At 31.4% G+C, this 14,098-nt stretch overlaps 2 protein-coding genes across 3 annotated transcripts in view; one reads left to right on the plus strand and one right to left on the minus strand.

The window, feature by feature from the left end:
* Positions 1 to 10,879, minus strand: part of LOC112211957 (calcium-binding protein NCSA) — a 41,902-nt gene extending 31,023 nt beyond the window's left edge. For both annotated transcript variants that reach the window (XR_010844116.1, XM_024364364.2), the window contains exons 1-3: positions 10,724 to 10,879; positions 9,285 to 9,403; positions 8,920 to 9,151 (exon numbers count right to left, since the gene is read on the minus strand). Coding sequence is in view for 1 of the 2 variants with exons in the window: in XM_024364364.2 (XP_024220132.1) it covers positions 8,920 to 9,151; positions 9,285 to 9,403 (351 nt within the window). In the remaining variant the exon portion in view is untranslated. The remainder of the gene's footprint in view (positions 1 to 8,919; positions 9,152 to 9,284; positions 9,404 to 10,723) is intronic.
* LOC106677467 (epidermal retinol dehydrogenase 2) overlaps positions 1 to 14,098 on the plus strand; it is a 75,545-nt gene that overhangs the window by 54,363 nt on the left and 7,084 nt on the right. The window contains exons 2-3 of the mRNA XM_014415415.3: positions 13,281 to 13,440; positions 13,927 to 14,081. Coding sequence (XP_014270901.1) covers positions 13,281 to 13,440; positions 13,927 to 14,081 — 315 coding nt within the window. The remainder of the gene's footprint in view (positions 1 to 13,280; positions 13,441 to 13,926; positions 14,082 to 14,098) is intronic.

The raw sequence follows: 14,098 nt of genomic DNA on the forward strand, positions 1-14,098 counted from the left end.
GTTTAACATGTTGTTTGGATATCAACTCAATGTTTAACATGTTGTTTGGACATCAACTCAAGGTTTAATATGTTGTTTGGTTATCAACTCAATGTTTAATTTTCTAGAATACTGAGCAAGGAATGGAAATTATGGTAAATCTGAACCTTTTTCTTCCAAAAAATAAACTTCCGGTCGTATGCCGAATTCGCAAATTTATGTTTTTAATGTCAATCTAAACCCAAATATGTAAAAAAATCAGAACAACCTTTTGCGTTTTGAAAGGGCTTCTTTGCGTTAGTAACTACTATTTTTAAAGAATTAAGTCCTCATTTTGGATCTTCCAAAATTAGCTCATTAGTTGTCATTGTCTAATTTTTTTATTATGTAATTATTAATAACTAAGTAGATTAAAAACAAACTAAACTTAGGTTAACTATGAAGAGGTAAGCTCACCCGAGTTCGAATTCGACCTTGACAGATAATTATTTATTCAGTTTGTGTAGACCTGTGTCAACCCTGTGGATTTGGGAACCCTCCTGGCACACATCCAGCCTCTATAAAGACGGTACCCTTAATTGGAGAAAAATCTGGCGGTTGAGCGTAAGAATGAACAATTAACTTTCTTACACAACTGTTCAAGAAACAGTACGGTGGTAAAAAGTATTGAGCCCGTCCCGTTCATGGGTTATTGTGATACAGTTTTCAATTTTTTTTTTTTTTTTCCACTATTCTTGTGTCAACAAAAACATCTCGATACCAATACCTAACAAATTGTGTACCATGAAAATTCTAGGGATTATTTTTATCAACTGAAAATATTAGGTATGAAAAGTTTGTAGACCAAAAAAAATTAAATTTAGAAATGTTTCTGAATACTTCGGATGATACTTGCAGAACATTTTGAGAAGAATTTATAATTATAAATTTTAAAAATTATGATGTTTGAGTTGAAATTGTAGTGGAGTAATATAGTAGGTTTGTAACACGGCTGAGAAACAAATTTTTTAATCTTACATATTTGCAACTAATTTTTATTCTGAATGCATTTATCGCTAAGAAAATACAACGGGTGAAATACTGGACCCTTCTTATATCAACATGGTGACTAAATGTTTTGATTCTAATGATAGTTGCTCGTAAGTTATTAGATCATAATTTGAGTTTATTTACAACGCAAAGTTATTTGCTATTTCTTTGTAGTATCTTTCTCTCAAGTGCGATTTAAATTCCACAACTGTAAGGTAAGTAAGTTAAACACTATAAGGAGCTTAACGTTTTCAACAAAAACACGCTTGTCATTGCTAGAGCTTCATTATCTGGGAGTAATCTTCCATTCTTCATCAGTAAGTTATATGACAAGAAGATCCTTTGTGACTGAGCCGCTGCCTTCATGATAGTTGCGTAACTTGCCCCTACCTAGCTATTGCCGATGGGTTTCTTCATAATGATGAGGTTCCGAAATGATAACAACTCCCAGGGGAAAAATGATAAATACCTATTTCCAAGGTTGGAGGGGTAAATCAAAAACTCAGATATACGGCCAACAACTGTTAGTAGAGATAGGAAAAACTGATAACTTAAAAAAAAAAACAGACATAACTACTACTTCTCCTATCAGTATAATAAAAGATCACGTGATCAATTATCTACTTATTAAATGAAATAAAATAGCCTTTTATTTATGCAAAAAATAAAATCATTACAAAATACAATATAAACACTTAAAGAAGATAAAGAGAAAAAAATAAGTTTATATATATGACTAGCCCTATTGGGAGGCGAGTTCTTTCCATTTCTTCTTCCAGATATCCCTGTCCCTAGCACCTCTCCACCAGAGAGGTCCTGCCATCCTCTTGAACATTTCGCTCCATCTTTTCTTTTAACGCCCTCTTCTTCTTAGAAGGTTGTATGGAGTCCATTCTGTGGCGATTTCTGACCATCTGTCATCTTGGCATCGAAGGAGATGCCCTGCCCATTTCCATTTGCTCAATCTTGTCATCTTCAGTGTGTCAGTGACTCCTGTTTCTTTCTGGATCCAAGCATTTTTTATTCTATCTCTTTTCCTCACATTCACAATGCTTCTTCCAATATTATTTTGCCACACCCGTGATCTCCTCTCCTTAGCTGTAGTCACAGTGACCACTGAGCTAATGCAACTATCGAAGGCCTGCCTTTTAAGGTCAATACTTGTTTTTCCCTTCATTATATGCCCGAGGGACCAAAACTTTTTCCAGCCGAGTGCCAATCTCCTCTGGACCTCCTTTGCTACTCTATCCGTGAATGATATTAACTGACCCAGATAAATGAACTCTTCAACATATACCAACTTATGGTTGTTAATTTCACACCATTTGTCAAAAGTTTCGTCTTCTGGTAGTTCGGATAAATACCAACCTCTTCACACAATGCCAGAAGCTGCTTCATCATTTCGATCAGTTGTTCCATGCCTTTTGCAAAGAGCACAATATCATCTGTAAAATGTAGGTTTTTCAGACATTTTCCATTTATTTTGATGCCTACTTCTTCCCATCCAAGACTCCAGAATATCATCTCCAATTATCTACTTAATGACAAATAAAAATGGTGTGCTGCAAACATCATCTTTCTTTGAGTTAAAACTAATTCTCCCTCGTTGCAGAAAAGATATTTTTATATTATTTACTATGAAAATATGTTCCCATACTAATTTTCCTAATGAGCCTTTAAGTTGACAGTTAAACAAACTCCAATTTCAACAGCTTTCATAAAAGTATTTTTTATAATATTTCTCGCAGCAAAAGTTTGAACATTTTTCTTTTGTAAAAGTATTCAAAACTAAGTTGTTAAAGAATAAATATTGAAAATACTAAAAATGATATTATGAAATAGTCACTTCGTCACACTTGGCTTCACTAACAAGGTTTGTAACACGGCTATTTTTTTTTTTTTTTTAAGTTTAAAAAGAGAGGTTAATTAAAGAGAAATAATACATTACTCTAAGATATTTCAACAAGTCTATTTATGTTGGATAAGAATATCTGAACAGCAATTACTTTAATTTATTAAAACATTTCTTTATTTCTCATGAACCGATTTATTTCTCTATAAGAAGTCCTTGCGATTTCATTAAATTGGGGTCATACCTACCTATTTTTTACACATGATGAGTATATGACGAAGTGCATCTGATTAAGATCTGACATATTCGTCAAAAATAGGACTAACTATACAACATAATATTTATTTATACCTCTTTTGAGCCAATAACATGGAGAACAGATTGTGCTAAACAATAGCAAACATTTAAATTCAATGATAATTTAGATAGTAGTAATAAATAATGTAAACAAATGTTTTCTTATTTTTTAAAAATAATCCCATTCTGTAGTATATTTGATTATAATTTCTTGTTCCATTTCCTGGTGTTCATAAGTGTTTTCTAAAGTAACCTAATAGCATTCGAGAAGTGAACCTGCTAACATGGTTATGAAGATGCATCCATTACTTTTTTTTTATAATACATAACTGGTATTATAAATTTAAATTTAACTATAAGAGTAATACATATTAAGATACAGTTAGTGTAAAGTAACTGTTATCTCAAAGCTATTCAGAATATTATCCGAGATCAAATTACACAAGATTACTAAAGATTACTAAACGGATTGTTTTTAAGTATTTTATTCAACTTTTATGAATGCATGGTATACCTCATAATTTAAAATCTATATATATAAAAGGGGAATGCTCGAATCATTGTCCACAATAAACTTTTGAATTACTGGACCTATTTAAATTTACAGTTATTTTCAAAATGTTCCCTTTCGACATGGGAAGGTTTAAATATAATGAAATCCCCAAAATCATGGGCAGAAAAAAAGTTATGAACAAAATACGTGTTTTTGGTTTGTAGCTCAGAAATTATGTCTTTTTTTCACGGTTATTGTACACCAATCGATTCGTCAGTTTCCGAAGAATAGTTATAAAGAATAAAGAAGAAGAACTGATTCTATGAATTATTCAATTTATGTTACCAAACCATATAATGTATTTTTAAATGTTTCATTTTAACTAAAAACAATAATTTATATCTAACTATCAATAGTGTTCGTTAAATCAATATACATCCTCAAATAGCAATAGCGAAGTACTGCCGGGTCAGCTAATACATTCTAAGTGTTTTACAATCTCGATGTTTTAAATTTCTTTTATACATTCCTTTTCCAGAAAGAGAATTGAAGTCCATACGATATGCAAATCAGAATCTCGGGAATATTCCAGAAACGATAGACTATCCCCCAAGGGCCTTAGGAATATAGAATGGGACCTTCGCTATTACCCAAAGCACAATGGATAAAACCTCTTGGGTGCTAAACAGAACTCAAGGTTCACAAGTACTCAATGTACCAAGAAGAAATATCGGGCATGTTTTCTTTACTAATAATAAAATACAACTTCTTAGAAACACACACAAAGGTGTTTACTAAAGATAACTTGTCTTCTCTTTTCGATTTATCTAAATGATGATGATTTATAGCCAACAAGTGCATTATCAATGTCCTTCCAGGAGTAAATGAATTCATGCTGGCGTGAAGAAGCAACTCGTCCGTTTATTATTCAAAGACTTACTTGAAAGTCGTGTGTAATAGGAAGTGTATTGTCTACCTCCCCTTGGTATGACCTTCCTTGTCATCTCGTAGGAACTCGGAATATGAAAATGGTGAGGAAATGGAAACTTAATAAATACTTATGTTAATTAACATTGAATTCAGGTTCTAATCTGTTATAATTATAATAAAGAGGTTAGCTAATTTTTAAATTTATTAAAATATGTCCGGCATTGGATAACTTAATGGATAAAATTCAAACCTTATGGGTTATAAAAGAACCAAAAAAAATGAAAACATAGCTGCTGTTCCAGAAATAAAAAAAAAAAATCATTTTTGACTCCTTTCAAGTAAAGAAAAATGTAACTAGATTATACATGGGGTACATTACATGCCATTAAAAAATAAATGTTGAAGTATTTAAGGTGCACTCCCTTTGAAGTATATTTTATAAAAAATAAATTAGAAAACCTAACATCTTAACTCATTATACATTCAGAGCTCCATATCCTTAAAACTAACTACAACACTAAAACTTTTCATAACACATTATTTAAAGTAGAGTAAATATCCTAAAATATGAGCTCTAAAAGAGGACTTTCAATAGTTGGCGAGATACAGTTTTTCAAAAAGCAACACTTTTTGCCTTGATATAATACCTATCTCCCTATGTAAACATAGGCTAAAGCTATATATAGAGGATTATTACAGAGAATAAATCATTGTTATTTATTTTATTATTATCACATTGTTATTTCAAATTCTCCATTATATTCGAGTGTGAAAAAATATAGCAGCATGAAATACAGCGCCGCTCAAATTAACTCGAATGTACACGTTAAGGGGTTAAAACAGTAACGAATGAGACTCCATATTGTGAAAACCACATTTTTAGGAAAAAGTGGCATATAACATTTTTCCATCCTTACCAACAACCTACTTCATAAAGAAAATATAAACTGAACATGTTAGCAAAGCTGAACAGAAAATTTCAATGGAGTACGTTCATACCACCCCTAAAAATAGGGAATGGAAACCACTAGTGTATAATTTCCTGTGGTATCAGACGGTCAAACATCCTGGTTTTTACGTGATCGTTTAAGTCGAGAACATGATAATTAACTTTAATATAAATAAAGATAAATCAACGGTGACAGGTATATTATAATATCCATAGAATGAAAATAAAAGAAGCAAAATTTGAGAAATATTTTATAATATAAGGGCTTGCCTGGACAACTAAAAAAGAGATAATAAGTAGAGAAGGTTATTTTTCTTAAAAGAAAGCAAATAGCCAAAAAAAAAGAAGCTAATAAAAACGTAATGAGACGTTAACCGTTGATAACCACAAAGTAAACATTAAAAAAGTTAACAGGGCTTCACGGAGTCACCCTATCCTCGAGGTGAGGGGTTGCGTCGAAGCCTCTTACGAAGAGTCACACACCGCTGACGTCAGGGAAGAGACAGAAAACTACTCAACTTTCTCGAGTTTGGGAGTTTCTTAATTACGGGTATGTTGGCCGCCAGAACACCGGAACGCGAAGTTCCTTCCTATCTAGCCAACGCAGCATAGACCAAAGATCTGGTGCGGTGCGCGCCTCACCCAACTTTCACTCACCATGAGTTGAAATTAATCCTCGCTCGTTTTAAAACTTATGTTTCTATATTATTCGGTGTGGCAATACCTTCCCGAACTGATTTTCTAAATAAGCCTTTTAGGTGACATACTAATTAACTTTTCCAATTTTCAACAGTTTCCAGAAAAGTACAATTAATAAAATCTTTCTTTAGTAAAAGTATGGAAGAAATATAACAATAAACTAAAATTTACATTTTGCTCTTAATCATTTATTTAATGCTAAATTGTTATAGAATTAATATTGAAAATTTTGAGAATGATTTTACAGATTTAGCCGTTCTATCAACTGAAAAGTCCATACATGGGTTAAGTGAAATTAAGTAAAAACTGTTGAATAACTATGACGACGAAAAAATTTATCAGATTAGTATAATAGAATAATACAAGTACAGAGATAGGAAGATATTTCAAAAATTGATCATTTAAGCCGTATCAGACTATTGCAATCAGGATTAAGGTATATCTGATATTAAAAACAACTTAATTGAATATTGGTTTACAAAGTACAATCAAAATAGTTTAGGTCGTTTTTTACCTAAATAGGAGTAAAATCTATTCTATTAAGTGGCACTTCCGGATGATCTATTTTAACGAAAAATAGTGGTAACATCCCACGGGCACAACTGTTCTAAAAGTATATTTTCTGTTTCGTACGACTATTCGTTTTTGTGCAAGGAGGCTCATACAAGAATGTAAAATTTTGGGTCGAATATTAGTGTATTCTGCATTTCACATATGAGGAACAAGAAAAAAAGTTGGTCTAAAACAATAATCCATCTTACCTCTAATAAGAACATAGTATGATTTTTTTTCTCTCAGCTCTTTAAATACTAAAATTGGTAATAACAATCACAACCCGTTTTCTTTCTGAAATCTGTTGCGAAATGTAATATCGTGACAGTCGTTAAACTTGGAAGTAAAACACTATCGATCAGCATTTAAATCGAAGACGCAGAAAACTAAACTGCCCTCTTGGGATACTGGGATACAAGTGAAATATTCAATGATTTCTCAGGATCGAAAGATCTGCATACCATTTGTTTACTTTCAGCACCGAGGTATGATGTAATGAAGGCTCGAAGCCTCCTCTTCTTCCATCACAGAAGGTAGGACCATTTAGAGCTGTTTTGTTGAATAAAGGATTGCACAACGCAATAGCTCCCTTACATTAAGCCCGGAAACTTCCTGTTGGGTTTTGCGGTAGGATTTCATTGTGTCATTTGTAGAAAAATATTTATTCATGATTATAAACTGCTCTATAAAACCTTTTCTAATGTATTGAGAAGAGAACGCAAGACCTATGATGAATTATTCAGAGTTGATGTAAGTTCTTTCCTCATTTAGACAACGCTAAAAACTCTGGACTTAGGAATAATTAGATCCGAATCCATGATTAGTTGCTAATAGTAGTGTGTCAATGTTAGGATGTAATTACACTTTGAGGTTCCTTTCCTAGCGAACTCGATAGTTACATCACAGGTAGCTTTGTATCATCCACCTTTATTTACTGCAACTTATTTATTGTAACAGCATATGGTAACTGAATATATATAAATATCATTTACCTAATACAACGAATCAGTATATGATACATATTTCAAACGTAATGCAATAAAACTCTTTTGAAACGAATTATCATTAACGATGAAAAATGGATCGTCTGAATTAACATCAATTGAAAAAAAAAAATATGGTATAAACATGATGAACCAACACAAACCATATCGAAAACTGAATTGTATCCGAAAAAGATCATGTTGTTAATTTGGTGCAAAAGTGTTTATTCTGAGCTGCTTTCAATAAACCAAACGATCCTCAAATGTATAATTGTTTTGACTTTTAAGGAAGTAAACAGTTTCCTTCCAACAAAGTATGAAATTAAAGAAAGCAATCTAAGAGAAAAGGCCAAAATTAGCAAATTGCAAACCGAGGCCTCACACAACTTTAGCACAATGTTGGAAATTATTGAAGCTTGGTTGGAAAATGATATCGTACCCCCTTATAGTCCCTACCTGCCATCATCGTATAAGCATCTATTTAAAAGCTTACAAAACTTTTTTAATGGCAAAAACTTATAATGATTATTTCAAATCGCACTTAAATGATCTACTAGCTAATAAGGACCAAACGTTGAATGAGTCCTGGATCATTAAGTTACCAGAAATATGGCAGGTCATCGAACAGAATGGAAGATATTTGACAGATTAAAGTTTATTTTTTATGTACAAAAAAAAAATTTACTTTCTTGCTAACCCTATAAATAAGCATTTATGATTGTGTCATGGTACTAAGTATGTGCATTACATAATGAATAATAAGTAACTTCTCCAATACTTAAAATAATTTAACACGGTTATCTACTCTATCTTTTTTATTTAATTAGGTCAGTGCCAAGATATATGTTGGCAAAAATGTTGAATTCAGCGTAGTGGAAATCCGATGGATTGATAACAGCTGTTGTTGAGCATAATATAAAGGAAACGCCCTTGTTTAGTGGATGTTGGCTATTCAATGCGGAATTACAGGTTATACCCACCAATGCCACCTGCTTCCTCTCCGCTCAAAAGTATATCAATTGTAAAAAATACGCTTCAACAAACCTTTCATTGATACAATTGACCTTTTTTTTTATGAAAAATGCTATTTATTCTTCCTAAATCTAAAATTGTCCTTAAATTTACTAGTAATAGATAGTATTCTCCTGAATCATACCATGAAAGTGAAGACTATCTTTTCGTCGAGAGTGCCTCTGCTGTAGAGAGACAGCAAGCTCACCCACTGATCGAACATTATGCCGTGCATGCTGGGCAGTTCCAGCGAACAATAGAGCCGTTCAAGGATCGGCTCTTCCGTCACCCCAACCATCACCCGCAAGGCCTGGAAGAAGTCTGCCTTCCTCATCACTTTTTTGGGAGAGAGTTTGTCATACAGCAAGAGCATGCACCTAGAAAAATCATGTCTAAGCTTTGTCCATTCCTCAACTTTCATGGCAAGCATTATACATGTACATTGACTTATAGTTCAGTATAGTATTACTACCAAAATCAAATTATACAAAAATCATGAAAAATTCTTACTTCAGTTCGTAATCGTCGAAATGGGTTTTTCCTTTCAGATATGAGAAATGTTTCGATATCACTAATCTTTTTCTTGCATCCACGGAAGATGTCAGAGTTTTATCAAAATGAAGAACCATCTAAAATGATAAACGGTAATTAGGAATTTAATGCTGGTTAGTTGTTCGCTAGAGACTGAATTACTGAATGGAAAAATATCGATAAAAGATATCATTGAGCTTTTCTAAACCCAATTTAATTATGTCTGCATTGTTATTTCACCCCTTACCACGTATTATAAGAAATGCAGAGGTACTTACGTGAACATTTTCATTTCAAAAACAAAGCTTTATAAGTTTTACTAATGTTTACATTTTTTTTAACAAACTTTATAATTTTGAATTGAAAATTTGGCAGTAACAAACAAAACCTAAAATAATTATCAATTACAAATACGGCGTAAAAGCTCCCTTGAAATTTTTAATGATCAGATTTCAGAATTTTCGCCGTTATCCATCTGTCTGGGCCTTAAAATATTTACGTCCATCTTTAGCGTTACTGTCATTTTGACTTATCTTTTAGTAGAAGTAGGAAAATGGCAGAATCATTTTGACCGATGTATAAAAATGGCGGAACCCCTTCATTGTCATTAAATACGAAAAAATTGATCCAGCTTTTAAACCAAATCTAAGAAAGGCTAGGACACCTACTCAAAACATGAGCGATATTCGAAGAAAATCTTAGATGATAAGGTTCAAAATTGTGTAGTGTTGACATAGAAATACTCAATCTTAGATTATTTTGCGGAAAAAACATGAAGAGTCTCGCGAAACTCCGAATAGAAACCACTTAATGAGGCAATTGTTTAGAAAAAAAGATTAATACTAATTATTATTAATATTTCAAGTTATCAGTCAGGATAACAAAATAATTTTGATTAGCTTTATTAAATGTGAGTATTTCTTTCTGTATTTATTCCAAATCTTTTCTGTAGAGGGTTACGGGAACACTGAGTGGTCCATGCCGTTAGAGCAGGGGTTCTCAAACGTATGCCAGGAGTGCCATGAAAATGCTGCTTTCTCAAAATATCACGAAGAAGGACTTGCAATTAAAAACGCAAAAATACAGTGCATTCCAGCATTTGCTTTACACTGCTTTTCTTATTTTCCTACATAATCAACTTCGCTAAGAATAATTGTGTCTGAATTTGTTTTAGCTCGAAATGGGTGTCATTACAATGTTATCAGACTAGGAAGGGTGCCGCGATGGAAAAGGTTTGGGAACCACTGCCCTCGAGATCCATAACTAAACCCATGCTTGTTTATTTCATGGTGCATCTATTTCAACTAGATTAGATATTTATTAACAAGATTTTTAATCTGCTGTTTTAATGCTTGCATTATATAAGGTGTTAAAATCAATTCAGAAAAAAAAGTTTGTTTTAAGGTTGTAAGGTTTACCTTTTAATTTGTAAACTCCAAATCATGTACACTCTTCTTTACAAATTTCGGTTTAAGGTGTAGTTTAAAAAAAAAGGCGAAGAAATCTCATAACATCGAAATTTTATTTATATAATTACTTAATGTTAAAGTCTAAAAGATAAGAAAGAAAACATGTGGCATATTTTACAATAATTAGTCTTCTAAACATGCTACTTTAACATTATTATAACCTAGGAAATATTTATTTATTTATTAGATTTTTAAACGCATATTTATCAACAAAAAAAATGGATTAAATCGACTATTGGTTCTCGAAATATTTTGCTGAATTGCATTATCATAAAACAATACATCATAAAACATAAAAAGAATGAGTAAATTTTCAGTAAAACCTCAATTCCATATAATATGGAATCATATATATATATCATAACTATAATGAGGCAACTGTAAAATTGACTTTTTTGTCAAAAGTCACTTTTTCCTTCCATAAAGAAAAAGTCTCTTTGGGATAATTTTATATTATAACCTCCACATTAAAGAAAATAAGGACCTAAAATGTTCGGGTTCAAATCCCACGAACTAGGAGAGTTTTTTTAATCATTTTTTCTCAGCACAGATTAAACGTGGTTTGAATGCCTGGTATAAATAACGTTGGGACTCCTGTTTTCAAAAATAGATTTTTATTAAGTTTTTTTTTTTTGCGACTCCTAAAGACAATTTCTGGGTCTACCCCTGTGTAAACATACATAGATATACTCGAGCCGTGGCCGGATAGATTTCTTTTAATTTTAAGGAAAAAAAACATGAGACCAAACAAAGACACCATTTAACATAATACATTTAATAAGAAATATTTCAATTAATTACATTTAGATAAAATAATAGCCAAGAATTCAATAACTTCCAGTCTACACCCTTTTAAGTTCACTCCAAAAAATGAAGCAAGAAATAAGGTGATTAGCCTATGATACGTTTATACAGAACCATTGGCCTCACAAGTTCCCATACATAGATAACAAAAAATAATAAAAATCTAGTAAGACTAAGAAGTCTGGGATTAAAAACTTATAAAGTATACCAAATCAGTAATTAAGTATATTTAATAGCTATACTATAAATTAAGAATATCCTCAACCTGCACTAATTGAAGTTCACAATAGTTTATTTAATTACATGAAGCGTAAGGTCGTAAAACATAGTTTAACTGACAAAATTAAAACTTTTGCAATGTTAAAATGTTAGTTCATAACATTGTTTTACGTTCTATCAATAATCACTTACCATAACTTATATCAACATTATTCTCTAATGAAAATATATTTCATGAAGATTATTTCAACAATTTACGTATGTAAGAAGCCGGTCAATATCAAAAACTTCAAATCATATAAAATTAATAAAACCATTTTTTATGTATATGAAAGGAAAATTATATAAGAGGTAAAAAAACTAATTACTACACCGGTTGATGCACAATTGTCCAAATTTCAAAGCAATGCCATACTGTGAACTATATAATTTAGGTCACAGTGCTCTGTTATTTAGAGAGATATCCTTCAAATGTTCAGTTTCATTACGTTTATCAAGCATTATGTTTCTTAATTGGCTGAAAAATAAAAATATTTGATTTTTATTTTGTATGATTTACATAAACTGTAAATGTCACAAAATAAACTATGACAGGCCGAGTTAGAGGAACACTGGATCAATGGATTCGTGTTCTTCTAACTGTATAATATGGAGACATTATAGCTTACTTTTTAAAATAAAGTATTGATAACTATCACGATGAATTTATACAAAAAAATCTATCTATAACTATGCTAACAGTTTTCTACTTTTCTTTCACCATGATACTAGAAAACAAAACAAGCTTCAGCGGCGGGAACTTCAAAACTCCTCAAAAGAGAATTCTATAAGTTAGTACCTCCACTGAGAAGGATCCGTTGGGGATTTGTTTATCCCTGTTTAGCGAGCACAAGTGGAAAGCTGTCTAATCTAATCTAGTAGTCGAATCTAAATAAAGTAGTAATAATAATGGTATAAGTGGGAATTTTGAATTTCGCGCCGCTAGAGCTTGTTTTGTACGCTAATATCGCACTGTTTACTGATTAACATTCCAAAACTTCGGAGTTGGTTAAATCCAATAATTCTTCAGGCATCAGCGTTAATCATATAATAGGATCATATCTTCCTTTATCGAATAAGTGAACCTTTAAGTTACCTTTCTATGTTGGCACCAGATCAACCCCCAGTCAAATTTGTTGTCCATAAACTGATGGGCTCAAAAATTGTAGATATACATTCTATAAAGTTCTCTAATAGTTGATCAGAACCATACTGAATAACTCTTTAAAAAAATGTCTGTTAATTAAATACATAAATTCAAATATGGGGTTTTATAGATTACAAATGCTTCTTATAGCTAACTTAAATAACTGTGATACATACTTTATCATGATCATTCACCCAAGTAAATTAATTTTCTCATAACTATTATTTTTTCTATGTATATTTATTTAATTATGGCATAATATATATCTGTTTTGATCATTGGACTGTTAAATTTCAGAAATCAAGAGGAAACAATGATGCTTAAGTTATATGCTATTGGCAGATTGTTATTAGAAATTCTGGTTCTCCTAATAAAAATTTTCTATGCGACATTTGAGGGAATCTTTTATGCCATCATACCAACATCATTAAAGTCAGTAAAAGGAGAAATTGTTTTGGTAAGTAGACTCAGATTTATTAGTTTATTAATTCTATTAACATTTAAATCTGTTTTTTATTTTTGATATGTGAAGTAGGAAAATTTAGGAATGAGTCCAAATTTTTCATTATTTATAAATAAATATTCATACATATTAAGATAACAGTTATAGGTGATAATTCAAAATAATTTAGTGACGAACTATTGTGTAGTGTTTGTCCTGCATATGTTCTTTTTAGAAGTCATAAGCTATTTTCAGTTATGAAGATCTGCTTTATTAAACACTAAACAATTTAGAGTCTGACTACAAAAATAAGTCAAATGGATTTAATCTCCTTGACCAATTTCAATTTGGATTCTGATGTTGTAACGCCTTTTCTTGATTTTTATATATTAGTAATTACAATACGATATACCCTAATTATAATATTTATAAATATTTTCATTACTTATCCCAAGGGATTATAATGATTTTAAATCATTACCACTTCTTACTTTATTCTAGGTTACTGGTGCTGGCCATGGGATAGGAAGAGAAATAGCTATTAAGTATGCTGAACTAGGCTCCAGTGTTGTCTGCCTCGATATTAATGATAAAGGAAATGAAGAAACTGTCAAAATAATTCAGACCAATGGCTTCCAAAAGGCTTATGCTTATAGGTATCAAATAATTCATA

Source organism: Halyomorpha halys, unplaced genomic scaffold (genome assembly GCF_000696795.3).
Source record: "Halyomorpha halys isolate HHAL.00 unplaced genomic scaffold, Hhal_1.1 Scaffold100.1, whole genome shotgun sequence".
NCBI lineage: Eukaryota > Metazoa > Arthropoda > Insecta > Hemiptera > Pentatomidae > Halyomorpha > Halyomorpha halys.